Source organism: Haemorhous mexicanus, chromosome 1, assembly GCF_027477595.1.
Source record: "Haemorhous mexicanus isolate bHaeMex1 chromosome 1, bHaeMex1.pri, whole genome shotgun sequence".
Lineage (NCBI taxonomy): Eukaryota > Metazoa > Chordata > Aves > Passeriformes > Fringillidae > Haemorhous > Haemorhous mexicanus.
In genome coordinates, this window is record NC_082341.1 from 54,079,244 (window position 1) to 54,095,594 (window position 16,351).

General features: G+C 39.1%; 1 protein-coding gene across 2 annotated transcripts in view; it reads left to right on the top strand.

Moving 5' to 3' along the window:
* POU6F2 (POU class 6 homeobox 2) overlaps window positions 1–16,351 on the top strand; it is a 315,090-nt gene that overhangs the window by 128,785 nt on the left and 169,954 nt on the right. For both annotated transcript variants that reach the window (XM_059849666.1, XM_059849675.1), the window contains exons 3-4: window positions 8,694–8,785; window positions 9,735–9,963. In XM_059849666.1, the coding sequence (XP_059705649.1) occupies window positions 8,694–8,785; window positions 9,735–9,963 (321 nt within the window). The remainder of the gene's footprint in view (window positions 1–8,693; window positions 8,786–9,734; window positions 9,964–16,351) is intronic.

Consider the following 16,351-nt stretch of genomic DNA (forward strand, 5'->3'; position numbering starts at 1 on the left):
CCTTTTTGCTACTTTTTGTATTTTTAGCTTTTGATTTATGGAGGAGGGAAGTATTGAAGGGGTGGGGAGGGGTACAAACCAAGAGTCCTTTTTGTGTGGTGTAAACTTGGTTTAGTGATGGTAAGGCTTGGCATACTTTGCAAGACCTGGTTGTAAGACTGAATGCTCTTTAAAAACATAGATACAAAGTGGCAAAAACTTCTGGCAAAATTATAAATAGCCACTAAAACCAATTTCAGACAATAATAAAGAGAAGGAAGTTAATTCAGTTCAGGATTTATGAGATCTGTAGGTGTGCATACTGTAAGTTTCTGCACCTTCCAGCCAACATTTTCATTTGAAATAATGTCTCACCCTGCTGAGCCACATCATGAGAACTTGCTGCAGATATCAAGTGGTGCCAGTTGCTTTTGAAAGGCTGTTGTATTTTTCTAGCTGGGACTTTCTGAAGATACGTGTGCAGCTAAATAGATTTATAATGAAGACCTACCAATTTTGTGATGTAATTAGATTTAGGAGTGTGAGATCTCCTGCGCACAGAGTTGCTGTCACAATTAAGGTTTTCTCTCAGATCTCAACTGGACTTCTGCACTATGCCACTCTGTGGGATGGCTCTTTCAAGAGTCTCAGTAAAGTCTGAACAGCTAAACAACCTGTAATGAGGCACTTGATGGAGCTGCCCCACAGGGCCGTGTAAAGACCACAGCAGAGAGTGTAAAATTATTGAAGACACTGTGGGGATGAAACCAGTGAACTCAGTAGCAAAGGTGATAAACCACTGTCGTTTTACCATGCATGCTTTTCAGATTGCTCATGTAGAAGTTAACACATATTATGGGGTGCACTTTGCTGAACAGTGACTCTCCTATGAGGTGCTTTTATTAGGTTTAATTGAATACTTCCTTCCTTAACTGGATGTTCTCCTCTCACCAAACTCCGTGATTTGATTTTTTAAACAGGCTCTCATTGGACAGATAAAATACTAGGTTCATCTGCTTCCCACCTTACAGCTTTTTCTTTCCAGTCCCTTGTCAAAGTTGTGACTTGAATTACTGTCACTGGCTGCCTACCTGTGCCCTCTCTGTTGAAAGTAGTCTATCAATGTAGCTTGTAAAAAGCAAAATATGTCACACATACTATGCTTTTCTTCCACCCAGAAGCCTGAATTACTGTGCACCAGAGACTGTCCACATGTATTGCCTGGCTTTCAGTAGGCTGTAGTGCCAGCTGCCAAACACATACTAAGTAACTGTGCAGGATTCCTCAAGCAAAGAGCATTATAAGATATCTTTATATTCTGGTTTACTTGGGGGAAGGGTACAGATGTCAGGTGGGGAGGGTGAGTGTTGGCAAGTTGGGCTTTTGATGGAAATCTTGCCCTCTTCCCTATTAGCAATGAAAACAATATGCATAGGTAAACACTGTAAAAATTCCTAAAAATATCTAAGATAGCTATAAAGATGGCAAACTGTAACAGTTGTTCCAAAACAGATGTTCTTTAATGTGCTCACTCTTTGGCATTAGTAAACTTCCTGGGATGGAAAGGAAGGAAAGTTTAATTTAGAGAAGCCTCCTGGCCTTCTTAGCTAGGGATCAGCTGCCCAGCATGAAATAATAATGCATTCAACTGTCCATCTTCTGGTAAGTCACCTTTATCATCGCTGCATTCACCAGCACTAACAGCAAACAGTGAGTATGAACTGTTGTGTGAATTCAGAGACTGATGGGTCTTTGTGGCCTTAATATTTGTGCTAATGCATACAGTATAAAAGGAACTAGAATTCTCAATATGAAGGGTCCAACTCATAAAAAATTTATGTACCACTAACAAGGGATTTTTATGCACTGTACTTAGTGGGTGAAGAAAAGTAGAATGAGTCTATTTTGAATAAAGAACATACTTTTGCAATTATATCCCTTCACCTTTTCTGCAGTAGCAACACTTCTTTTCTTACATGAAGTATTTGAAGTGGAAGAATACTCATATAGACACCAATAAGAAAAAAAAAATCACAAATGGTAAAGAGAAAAAGGAAAAGATGAGACAATGAAAGAGGAGCAAAACTAAAGATGGGAAAGAAGAAAATTTAAGGCCCTTGGGAAAACTGAGATTTTGAGTTATTTGTGATTTTGTGCCTTGGTATGGTAGATTTTTTTTGGATGGTAGTTATAACTTGTGGTTGCCCAGAAGAAGTCCTCTGTAACATGAATCACTTTAATAGTCTGATTTTCATTATAAAGAGTCATGGAGTTTTAATGTTATCAGTCCTAATCCAGAAGGGTGCAGGTGCAGTAATACAAACCAAGCTCTGTGCATAGGGGTAATGAGGACAGTGATTTCAGCAACTGCATGTGCCTTGTGGGAAAAGATCCTTTAGGAGGAAATATCTCCAGGGACCAGGCAAAGACAGTATTCTATGCTCTGCTGGCAGAATGACTTTGAGCTCTCCAGATGATTTTAGTAGCTTTGCAGTAGCAACTGCGAGGCAATTTCAGGTGAGTATAAAACTGTGGTGTTTTACCTAAGTACTGAATGATACACTGAGTAAAGCAAATCTGCTCTATTCATACTGCTGTCTAATTCAAGGCATTTTCAATGCAGGATTTTTAGCTCTTCTGTATAGGATATTGCATTGACATATATGTCAATATGGCAAATCAATATACTATTCCCTTATCACACCACAAACATTTTCAAAGGTAAACTAGAAGGGCTTTGTACATAGGAAAGAGAAAATTAAGAATGAGAGCTATGTACGTTGACACAGTCTGACATTGTAGAAGATGTGCACAGCATTTGTATGTTGTGCTGAAATGATTGAACAGTAAAATCATAACATCAACATTGCAATTTCATTAGATTTCAGAGTTAACAAGTGCTAGTAGTAATTCTGCACACATCCAGAATTCTACACACTTGTTTGTGTCTCTTTGTGAGGGTGAAATTACTGCCTAAAAATAAAAAACTAAAATCTGAAGTACAGGGCAGCAGGAAAAGATTAATTGCTTAATCATCTGTGTGATAACCTGATGCCTAGGGAAATTTTATACAATCTAAAGGAGTGAATTTTGTGCCACATTTTGGTCATGGACTGGAAAGAGACAACTGCCTAACAAACTAAATATGGAAGGTCTAAGCTTAAATTAATATCTTTCAGTGGGAGAATCATTATTCTAATATAATTTATGAGCTTGATTTTCTTTGCTGAGGTAGCAGGAAAATCTCCTCTCATAACCATGGGAAAATACCAGTGTAGAATGGAATCAGCATAAAATCTCAATTTTGTCTCCTGCAAGTATTGTAAAATTTAGGTGTGTTTGTGAAATTTTGTGTAACAAACTGATCACTAAGGTTTTACAATGTGGTAGTTTGTGCATGCTTCCTCCTGACATGTCCAACTCTGATGCAATAGGAAAATGAAAATAGTGCAATTAAGAGCCAAAATGTAGTAGTTTGTGGCAGAATGAAGAGGGAATGTTACATTTTTTCTCATTATCAGTTGAATCTTTTTCTTTCAGCTATTAAATTTTGTTCAGCAAGATTGCTCTTGGTATAATTGCTGAGAGTTAAGGTTTCATTTGGTGAAGAGCTGAGTTGCTTCAATCAGAGATGATGGACTTTCACACACCATACCTGATAATTTGAATCATATTAGTTGTCTATTTAATTTCCTTAAAAAGTTTTTTTCCTCTTGATTATGATCTAAATCCAGCAATGTTTTGCTCAGATTGTTCAGTTTATTATTTTTTTTTAGTTTTAAAAATGTAATACTTTTTTCTCAAAGGCAGTATTTTTACTTTAATGATTTAATTCTTAAAGCTGTATCTTTAATGTGAGTTGTCTCAGTGAGTAACAAAAAAGTCTGCTTTTGATTTCTTATTGATATGGTTACTGAGAGATAAATACAAGTAATTTAATGTTGCATTGTGGAACTAGCTAAAGGTTTAATATCAACTGTTGCTTGAAATGTGTTCTTTTATTAATGTTAATGCATTTGAAATATTTTCTTGAGAATGTCTCAGAAGGATTTATATATTCTTTTGATCACTGAAAATCTAGTATTATTGAATTTGCTCCAGCTCAGTTTTTAAAGCATTGAGTGCTAAGGAGAGGTGGTCCAGCATATCCCTGGTTTTGTTACAAATGTGAGACATATTGAATTCGTTCATGGGACCATGAGGAAGTTGCTCATATCCAGGTCATTTGCTGAGATTAGTGCTATGCTTTGGTATGAGCATTGGCTTTGAGTGAGCTTTGGTGTAGAGTTTGAGAAGAGATGCCAGGGTGCATCATGCCTTTGAGCAGGCACAAGCACACATGCACGGAAGGGCCAGGGTAGAGCTGGATGTACAAGCTTAATGCACTCCATGCTGTGATGCTGTTCTGTACCATTTTTCAGTCAGCTGCAGGTTCCTTGCAAGCATCAGAGACCAGGAGAGACAAGGGCAGCTGGGGCAGGCATTGCATCCAAGTGAGGATGCTGGGGAGCATGTGCAGGTTCACCTTGTCAGAACTGCTGTACCCCTGGAGCAGCCAAGGAGTGGCAGAGCAGTTTTGTGTTTTGACCCATGAGTTCCTGAGCAGTGGATCTAGAGCTGAGGAGATCAGCTAAATTGTGCTTAGTTGAGAATCCATATTGGAGTCTCTTTTCCCCATTAGTTGTAAACTGGGGCATCGGAGCATTCTCACATTCGCAGGGCACTGGGAGACACTAAGAACTGAGTTGCCTGTTGTGTTGCTGAAAATGTGTAAGAAACAAAATGGAAGCAAATGATGGAAAGCCTTTTATAAGCAGTACATTTACAGCTGTAATTTTGTATGAAGCTTGGTGGCCTTGAGATGTGGATTTTTTTTCTTCTGATGTTTCTCTTGTTGTTTTCTCTTTTCTGAACCAGATATTGTGCAACATGGCTTTTCACTTGGTTTGTGGAATTTTTTTCTCATTTTGATAAGGGGAGAAGAAGGTTGCCTTTGTTTTGCTTAGCTTTATTTTAAATAATATTTTATTTTAAGAAGGCCATTTTAGAGTGTTTACAGTGTGCTTCAATTTTTTTATTGTGTCATGCCCTTCCAGTCCCTTGGTGAGATGAGAGGTATGTATTATATAATTCATAATTAATTTATGATGAATCACATATGATGAATACTCCTTATTAAATATTAAAACCTTGTCTACAGTTGTGGCAGTACTATGGCAATGGCACTCCTGTCTGTTCATATGGTACTATTGAGCAAACTCATTGACTTAGGCTGTGTTGTCAGGACTCAGTTATTATAAGAGCCCTGCCTAGAGAAACAATGTTAAGGAGAATTGCCGCTCTTTCAGAGTAGCAGCCCCGCTACTTCCTTCTCCCTGCCCCTTGTGCACCAGCAGTCATGGTTGTAATGAGGGTAGAATTTCTGCAAATAGTTGCAAGCAGAGATGGTACTACTGGTAGTTCCCCAGCCCCATAGGGGTTGTTATAAGTCCTGGTTCCTTGCTGACAGATCCCTCCCTGACAGAAGACTGAGCGGAGTTGGAGAATAACCTAACAGGAATTAACAGTAGGCCTGGATCAGACAAGTGGAAAATCTAGGCTAGATTTGGACAGTCCATTTTTATTAGTGAGGACTGGAATTTGGACAGAGGAATAATTTACCTGCAGAGGTCGTTCCGGCATCTGGAATTAATCAACTCCCAAATAAACTCAGTAAAACATTGGCAAGAAGCAGTGTAGGGGATTGTGTGCTGCCAGTTTAGGGCAGTTGGTCTTAATGAAGGCATTTTTCCAAATTCATAGCCATGAATCTCTGAAGCAGAAATAGTAGAGAAATCAGAAATAGACAGAGCTCCCTGACTCCTCTGAAATCAGGGGAATCCCCCCAGTCAGAAATATAGGGCAGAAAAGAAAAAGTAGCCTTCTAGCGATGTTTTGTGCTCTGCCGTGCCTTCTTCAGAGTGTTGACCTGTGTGTGTCAGTGAATGCAGCATACAGCAAGGAAAAAATGTTGTCATTGTGTGATGCAACAGACATCACCCTGAAATTCTTGCTTCACTGTATTTGGTGCCAGCCCAGCAAGCAGGTTTTCTTGTACATTTTCTTGACTCTTAAGTGTCTGTTATGGCAGGTAGATTAGAAGGGGCAGGAGAGCTCTGAGAATTTCAGTCAGAGAATACAGGATTGATAATTTCATATAGGATGCCATATAAGACCACATGAAAGTTTGTGCTGTTTTCCTTGAGATGACTTTATTCTATGGGAACTGAATTAGGAGCAGCAGGCAGAGCATTTGAGCACTGAAATAAAAAAACCCCAAAACAATCATCTGTGGTGAGTAACTGTGTGACAGGAATGTAATCCTATGTGATTTCAATTAGTACAATGAAAAAAAACCAGTGTAATTAATTTTGGCTTGATGGTCCAATATAACCAACTTGTGTTACATAAAGATTGTGTGATCAAATATTGAAAAATCCTTTCGGTACAGATAACGGAAATCAGTGGTTCTTTGGATGGGCACCATGGAAAAAAGAATACTAAAACACAGGCATATTACTTCAGAAATTCTTACATATTTTCTGAGAGCTCAAGGTATAAAAATTTCAATTAAACCTAATTCTAATGGCTTTGGTTTTGTTCTTTTCCCAAAGATTTCATTGGATTATTTAATGATATGACAGATTATCAAGAGCTTGTTTTAATATTGATTAAATCCCACACATAGACAAAACTCACAGCCCTTAAAATTACATAAGCAAAAATGACTTATAAGATTTGATCTTAATGGGGAGTGATATCTTCATTGGTATTGAGCCTTGGATCTAACGTCACTTTATACATACAGCTGTGAAGATTAAAAAAGAAAGACTATAACAGTATGTGGAATTACCAAAGGAAAAATTATGTTTTGTAACATAGCACTTTATTTTGTATAGGAGGACGTCATACTGGGGAAACCCTCTTTTTGGTCTTAGGAGTGGCATCAGCACTAGAATTGTTATGCATTTGAAAGAAACAGTTTTCCCTGAATTGCGCATATCTAGTTACATTTTTCTCTTTTCATTTAACTTGAATGAGTAAATTGCAGATAAAAAATTTAGTGACTGTGTCTCTTTTTGCATCTTACTAGGCAATTGTTGGAATCCTCACTGATTATAGTAGGTCAGCTTATTCTCATTGTTAAATGACAATGGTCATTAAAATGGCAAACATATTTCTGTAGAATTCCCTTTATAAAATGTCAGCAAGTTTATATGTTTTTATTAGTTCCAAATCAGATATTTCAATAGACCACTTGTAAGTATTCCCAGAACAGTGTCCATTTCTGAATTTTTGAGACCACACTAAGATATTACAAATTAATCAGATTTTCAGATTTCTGCATAATCAGTCTGCACATTTATTGTTTAATCCAATTCTAAAATGCTGTTATGATTGACAGCTTGCTGTAGAGATGGAAGTCAATTGAATAATATGTAGCAGTCAATTTTATTTGAACCTTAATGTGGTGAAGGTGGTTTTTTCCCGCATTTCCATTATTTATAAGTTGTTCCCCTTGGAGAATATAGAAAAGAATTTGTTTTAAATGAGCTGATAATACCCTCTTTAAAATTTATGACAGAATTGTATCCTTTTTACTTACAGCACAAGGGTGTGCCAAGAATTATCTTGCTATTCATAGGACAAACATTAGAAAAGAGCATCTTGTTAAGGTTTACTTAGAATGGAATTTCAACCACTCATCAGAAAAAAAACCCCAAAAAAACCAAAACAGAAGATATCGTACCAATCAGGAAACTGATGCCATTGCCAAGGTTTCCTTTATAAGACACCATAGAACTCTTGCAGCTACATTTGATACTTGCTGTCATTCTTACAGCCTCAAAAATCAATGTGGGCCTGATCATCACCACTGAAAAGCTGGGAATCAGTTGAGCCCTTCACCCAGAGGAGACAGAATTGGGATGTAGTTTTGAAAACATCTTGGTACTTTCTTACAGCTGATAGGATGGTTTTATTTTTCTTCCTCCCTTTCAAATCTGTATTGCAAATTTCAGCAAAATTTAGCAGGGCTGGACTGTGTTCTATGCTTAGCAAGTCATTAGCGCCCAGCATGTAGTTCGATTGTTGGATATTGATCATCTCAATAAATGCTGGAAATCCTTGGTTTTGCAGAATTTTTCCAATCTTCCACATGCAATTTAAAAAACAAGCTGTCATATGGAAGCATACTAGTTTTCACAGTGCCTTTTTATTGTGCATAGTACAGCCTTTGCTGCCTCAGTAACTGACAAAAGAAAATACTTTATTAAGATAGAAAGTAGATGCGACTTGATTGTTTTTCAGATAATTTTTGCTTTCAGAAATTGCAATGGCTGATGCTCACCTAAGCGTAAAAAAATGCAGTTCCTACACACACGGTGTGCTCATGTGCTGTATGTAAATTGATGTATAATGCAACCCACATTAGCTGGGTTGATGATAGCTTCAGTTTCACTGCTGTCAGATTTCTGTAACTCTTTGAATGAGCTGGCTGGTCTGAATGAACGTTAGCATAATTTATGCATCTGATAAGCGATTTGAGTGCTTGAGTTATTGATAAAGCACTTTAACATATCATTTTCAGCTTCATGTTATGTGACATCAGAGTAGAAGGTAATGTGGCAGTCCCCAGGCTTGATATTAAAGTCAATCTGTTCTCTGAATTTCAGAGGCCAGAGGAAACACAGTGCTGCCTGATACAAGCCCAGCAGAACAGCACCAACCCAGTCAGTCCCACCCTGCATTCCCTGTTGGGCCTCAGGTCAGTATCCTTCCTTTTAACTAATAGTGATGTGCAATTTGATGAACAGTAAATAACTGTGATTGATCATCTTTGATGTGTGTAATGTAGAAAATGTGAATCTCTTTGGCTGAATTCAGTGGTACAGAAAGGGAGTATGTATCATATATATTTTAAAAGTCAAATTTGGCAGGATTACTTTTCTAAAATAAAACCTAAGAAAATTTGCATATTTAGGAAGTTTAAATATTTTAATTTCTTATATAAATTACTTCTGAAATTAATATAATAATTTAATATTAAAATCTTGTGCAATTTTAATGCAGAATTATTGTCTCTGACAGTTATATCTATCACACAGAACTCCTGTATTAATAAAGGTATTTCATTATCTTTTATGCCAAATATTTATTTTCTTTAGAGCAAAGTGTAGACATAGTAGTATTGCACTTTAGACGTAGCAGTATTGCACTTTTAAGATTTTAAAATATTTCCCATCTCACATCACGATTTTATCCACGTTCAGCTGTACTCTAAGAAGATACTCAATATTCTTCCACTTCCCTGGACAGTCTTGGTCCACAAAGCTTCTGGTAGTTGTCACTAGTGTTTTCTGCTGTTATCAAACAGTATACATCCAGGAATTTTTGGGAAATGTTGGCATTTAGGTACTTGTAGACTAAGTTGAGTTATGTCTTCTTTCGCTCATAAATTATCTTTCATGTATGTGTAATGAATCTTCCGGTCTAGATTCAGCTGGGATTGCTACTATGCTATTTGACTGAGGCTTAGAGTTTCAGACTGTCATATTTGTCAAACTTTTCTGTGTTGGTGAAAATGTATACTTTAAGATATTGGAAGCAGTGCATATCTGTAATGGAACATGAAAAGATCTTGAGCCAGAAGGTTGAAAGTGTGTAATACTGAGCTATACACACTAAAATAGGGTTTTTTCTGTGGTTTCTTACAGCCACTACTGACAGCCCAACAGTTAGCCTCAGCAGTAGCAGGGGTGATGCCAGGAGGCACTCCAGCCCTGAATCAGCCAATCCTTATTCCTTTCAACATGGCTGGGCAGCTGGGGGGCCAGCAAGGGCTCGTCCTAACTCTACCTACAGCAAATCTCACCAACATCCAAGGACTGGTAGCAGCAGCTGCAGCAGGAGGCATCATGACTTTGCCATTGCAAAATTTACAAGGTAAGTTATGTTCATAATTTTTCTAACAGGTTCTTTCACGTGTTTTATGCCCTCTCTTTCTTTAAACTGTGTGATATCTTTTTCAAATTAAATGTTGCTCCCCATGAATATTGAAAAGTAATACCTGGATTGTTTTTAAATGCTTGAGAGACACTTAAGGGCTATTTGCCTTTTTTTAGAAACATATTGGAGGTTGGGTCTTACATTCTGTGGGTCAGTAATGCAAACCACTTGAATGACTCATCAGGTTTTTCTGTCGTCAGTGATCAATGTTCTCTACTCACAGATCACTTGGAGATTTCAAACTATAGAATAACAGAATCATAGAATATCAAGGGTTTGGAATGGACTTTAAGATCATCTAGTCTCAACCCCACCTGCCATGGGCCGAGACACTTCCCCCTAGACCAGGTTGCTCAATATCTTATCCAACCTGTCAAGGTTGGGACATCCCCAATCTCCCTGAGCAACCTGTTCCACTGTCTTATCACCCTCCCAGCAAAAATTTTTTTCCTAATATCTAATCTAAATCTTCCATCTTTCAGTTTGTACCTACTATTCCTTGTCCTATCACTACAGTTCCTGATGAGGAGTCCCTCTCCAGCTTTCTTGCAGAACCCCTTCAGATACTGGAAATTTGCCATAAGGTCTCCATGTGATCTTCTCCAGGCTGAACAGCCCCTACTTTCTCAGTCTGTGTTCACAGGGAAGGTGCTCCAGTCCTCTTAAAAACTTCATGGTCCTCCCCTGGACTTGCTCCAACAGTTTCATGTGATTCTAATGTTGGGGACACTACAATTGTGCACAGTACTCCAGGTGGGATCACATGTGAGCAGGGAGGCAGAATCACTTCCTTTGACCTCCTGGCCACGCTCCTTGTGATGCAGCCCAGGATTCAATTGTCTTTCTGAGCTGTGAGCACACACAGCTGGCTCGTGTTGAGTTTTTCCTCACCTGTAACCCCCAGATCTTCCTTAGGAGGGCTGCTCTCAATCACTTCTCTGCCCAAGCCATTGGTGTGTCTGGGATTGCAGTGACCCAGGTGTAGAACCTTGCACTTTGCTTTGTGGAACTTCATGAGGTTTGCTTCAGCCCACATCTCAGGGCTGTCAAGGCCCCTCTGGATGCCATTATCCCTTCCCTCCAAGCAAGTTGACTGCAACACACAACCTGTTTCACCACTGTTGATTAAAGCAGCTGTATGATTAGAGGCAACTAAAATTACAGTATTGCATGAAAATAGCTTTTTACAAAATTTCCAGTAAATTCAGAGTTTTCAGATCTGTCATCCATGACCCAGATATACATTTTTGTTCTTGCCATGGGAGGTCTGGTTTATCAATAAGGTTCTGCCATCCTCTTTCAAGTCGTTGAGAGAGTTGCATGAGAGTTTCCAAAGTAACTACGAAAAAGTTAAACTCTGTATGTATCCTCTCTATTGTCTGAGCTGTACCATGCTTGCAATGGTTCTACCCTGAGGGATCTGCTACATTTTCCCTGTGGTCTAAAATCAGACTGAAAGCAGTTATGTAAGATCCCTTTTTTCCCCATTCAGTCAGTGTGTCTAATGCTGTTAGGAGCAATATTCACTCCAATTACATATAATATAAAATACAGATGTATTTATTTACTATTCCTAACTATGTTGACACCTCTCAGAATGCAGTGGCTGCTGAATGGAATGGAACAAAATATAGCAAGATAAGTGTTAGCCAATATCCTACAACAGAATTGTATAGTTTTAATGGACGAGGACAGTAAAGGAAGTGATAGTCCTGTGTGATAAAGGTGTGAGCAGGAAGTGTAAAAAGAAAGCTTTAACTCATTAGATTTATTTATTTATTTATTGTTATTTCTTTCCAATGTAAATGGTACGAAATATTTTCCTTCAACAAAATGGTAATTTTTGAAAATTAATCCTCTGCACTGTGCCCTAAATACCTTTTAGTCATTAAACTCTGGTGGCTACTGATTACCAGATGCATTATTTGAAGCACCAGATCCTACAGGTTGTCGAACAGAGAAAACAAAGAGGCAGCTCTTGTGTTGAACAAACTCCCTTACAAAGCACATGCATAGTACTCTCACCTGTTGGGAGCAACTACTTGCCTTTACCTTGTGCATGTTTTAAAGTTTAATGTCAACAGACCTCTCTTATCATAGTTGTAAATGGTTTTTACTTTAATGTTTAAAATAATGTCTCTCTCATACCATTAAGCTGCACCAAAGAACCTGTCATTCATAAATGATAGATGAAAAGGACACACTAATGCACAAATTTTGCTTGTTTAAAATTTGAGAGTGCATGTAAAGTAGGAATGGGAGATTAAAAAAATAATGCAAGAACAGGAGCGGGTAAAAGCAGATATAACAAAGTGGAGGGGAAGTAGCTTTTTAGCGTAGGTGGATGATGAAATCTTAATGAAGAAACAGGCATTATAAAAACGTATCCTTCCACTCTGGAGTGCTCCAGGTTAGAGTTGCTGGGTATGTAGTATTATAAATAAACATAAGCTTGGGCAGTTCTTACGTCATTTATTCACCCCATGTTGCAAAGCTGGAGGGTAGGGATTAAGCCAGGCAACCTTTGCTCTTTAGTTTAGCCATGGATGTCTAATTGCTATCTAAAAGATGTAACTTTGCTGCCAAATAAATTTTGCAAGCAATGACCTTAGGAGATGAAAAGGTTTCCCTTGTAATCTTTACAGGTAGATAGAAGCCTGGGATCAAATAGGAACTTGCAGGAGCAGCAGGTTCAGTTCCCTGTCTGTGAGCACAATCACACCTTCCATAATGTATCTGAAAGGAACAAATGACATGAATTTATTTAGTTGTGTTGCTGTTTGTTGTCTTCCCTACCTTTCCTTCCCGACCTTCCAAGCAAGTGCTACTGCCTGCACTCAGTTTTTGGAAGTCATACTGATACACAAGGCAGCAAAGTAACCTGGTCAAGATAACTCCCTCTATCCTGAGTCATAGCTGAAAACTGCCATTGCTTGCTCTGTAGCCCACTGTCTGATGCATGCATGAATGAAGATAGGAATCAGGCGAGAGTGTTGTGTGGTATCATCAGTTCCACTGAATCTGGTCCCTGTTTCTTTGGGGGGGTTTTCTTGGTGGTTTTTTTTGGGTTTTATTTGTTGTTGGTTTTTGGTGGTTTTTTGGGGTTTTTTTGTGGTTGGTTGAAAATAATCATAGAATGTGTGTTCTGTTTTGTAGACATTTTTATAGGTATACTCATAAAAGCCGATGCTTGAACTCAGTTTGGTAATTCTTGCTCTTTTGGCAAAATCAGACCATAATCATCAGTTTCTGTCTCTTAACCTCACTGTAGCATGGCCAACTTAGATAATGGGATACCATGTTTTCATGCTGTTTTCCAACCTGTCTTAATACTCCTGTTGTCACATCTGCTGTCCCTGAATTTTCAATGAGGTCAAGCACAGCTCCTGTGAGCTGGGTCTTCTACTGTCTTTCTTCTCTGTCATCGTTTGAGCCAGGCGAAATGCCAGTGCTTCCATGAGAAAACCTCTTTTCCTGGTATCTACTGTGAGATGTGATCAGAGACAGAGCAGAGCAGGCTCCAACTTCCGATTGAAAGGAAAAAAACTTTATTAACCTAAAGCTACAGGGAAAAATACACAGAACACAGGATGAAAACCTTCCAAATTTCCTCCTCCTCCCCCCACCAAATTTCCTGATTCCGTTACCACCCTTTGGATAATCAATTCTAAATTCTTTGAGAAGAGAGGAGTCCCTCTTCCACCACAGACTTCACCCAGGAAACAATCAAAACTTCTCGTGTTTCCGTGTCACGTGTGGCACCACCCGGAGAACATTTTGCCATCATGACCTCTTCCTTCCATGTCCAGTGCTCTCACCACTGCACATGGACCAGAGCTGCTTCTATGTTTTTTTCCCTTTAAGGATGCTTTGTCCAGTTCCAAAAAAAGAGCACAGTCCCTCTCCTTTTGGGACACCTGTCCCCCCCATGTTTCACCCCCTGGGGCTGAGGGGTCTCTTGAACAGAGATCATCTTCCTCTTCTTCTTCTTCGAAGAGGGAGGGCACCACCACCACCCTCCTCACCCATCGTCTCTGTTCACACACTCTCACATCACCGCACTCTCCTGGCTCTGAGCCATTGCCTCCCCCTAGAATGCAGTCTCTGTGTCACAGGAACTCAAGGGTTCTGTCCATGGCTATCCAAGAAAAGTCCAGCCAAAAGCCACTCCATCATCTCCTCCCACCTAGAATTCTTCTCAACTTCTCTCAATCTCATCAACTCCAGGAGGAATCAGCGTTTGCAAGGTTTCCATCATCCCAAGAAGGGTTAAAAGTCCCAGGCTCTGCCGGTTTGGTTCATGAACTCCCACAGCTGGCTGCCCTGCTGGGCACCCCCCCCTTCTCCTTCACGCCAGCCGCACTATCACAGGCACAGTCTGCTCTCTCTCTCTTCCGCCGGGGAGGGGGCGGGGGGGGAATGAGGAATGGGGGGATGGCTGCCCGAAGCCCTCGCAGTGCAATGCTCCTCCACCCTTCGGCCCAGGCCTGGCCTACCTCCCTCCGGCCGCATGGCTCCCCTCCCCCCTGCCCAGCTCGGAGCTGGACAGGGGAGGTCTGCTCTGGTCCAGGACCGGAACTCAAAAGGAACTTCCAGTGGGAGTTCACAGCTTTTAACCCCCTGTGTTCTCAGAGGCGTATCCATGCCCTCAGTGGACAAACCAGGTGCCAATATTAAAATCTGGACACCAATTGGCGTGACCACACCATCCCAAAAAAAACTCATTTCCCCTCAAACCACGACATTCTCTTGTAAGTAAACTGCTAAAACTCTTCAGTAAGTAAACTTCTAAAACTCTTCACGGCAAACGACCCCCGCTAGGTAACTCAAAAGATACTCTTAAAACTTTTTGAATAATGTATGAATTCAGAAAAGGTTTGATCTGACAGAGTACTTGAATTCATACTAAATGTTGATCAAGGGAGTAATTCTACTATAGTTTTTGTGTTCCACATACATGTTTAAATGATTTTCTTCTGAGGAACTTTCAGGTCTGGTTCAGGGTGATAAGAATGAAACCCCAGAGTGCCTAGATAACAGAATGAAAATTCTTGTTTGTGAAAAGAGAAAAGAGTACTCAGTGATAGGAATCACAGAGGAGATAATATTAAGTATATAAAATGAAAAATCAAGAGTTTATTTTAAAATGGAGCAATTAATGATTGCTTACACAGTATAACTTAGTGATATTGCCTATTTTTCACTCACTACTTACCTATAAAAACTATTTTTCTCCCAAATGTGTTTGTGCTCACTTGTTTGGTTGCTATATGGTCCTGATCTACCAATAAGTTGATAGAAATTTCATTGCTGTAAGGGAAAAGAGGTTTAGACCAAACCTCTTCCAAAATGTCTTTTCTTCTTCTTCTTCTACATACTTGATTATTTTCTGTTCATTACAGCCTGGCATTTGCCATATACACCACTGTACTGTATCTTTTCCTGGAGCAAATGTAGGCGAACAGAAAGAACAGAGGCAAATGTGTAAATTCTTGCTGTGAAACTTAGGAAAATATGTTTTCCCTGGCTTCAAGTAAGCAAATTTTATTTGCACAACTAATATGCAGATCATACAATTCACTGAGATGGAAGAGGGTGGCAGAATAAAAGTATCTGCCTTAGTGGGAACAGCAATCCCTGAACAAAGCACCTGTGGAATTTTGAGTTTCCATCAACAGTTCTTTGAAGAAAACAGTAAAATCAGCATCAATAACTTTTTAGTGTAATCCACTAAAAGCACTAAAGATAAAAGTTTAAAAGCTATCCATAAAATATGTCATCCCAAGAAACTTACACACTTGTTTTCCACTCATCATTTCTTAGAAATAGAATATAGCCACGCTTTCCTAAAATTTTGCAGGTGTCACAATAACAATCGTGACATTGTGACATGGGAAAAGTGAGACAGGTGCTCCACAAGACAGTGTGCTTCCTGTCTTCTGCTCTTAGTTCATTGCTTCTTGGCCTGTATTTATTGGCTTAATGCAGAAAGTAGTCTGACAGCTTCCCTCTTAATCATCCAAACTGGTGGTTGTAAGTACTCATCTTCCTGCCTTCAAAAAACTTTTCTATGGGCTGAACAGTTTCAGTTTTTGCATCTCTTTTGCCTGGTCAGATTTCTTTCGTTTTTGGGAAGACTATGTTCTTCTTTTTTTAAATTTAGTTATCCTTCTCAAGAGACTCTCCAAGGGACTAGTAGTTGCTTAATCTCAGAATATTCAGTAATGCCTGGGAGCTGATATTCATAAAAAGAAATTCTCTCCTTAAGCCCATATTATTTTTTTTGTATCAGTGTAATATTTTTGTATAGCTGAACAAGAAACCT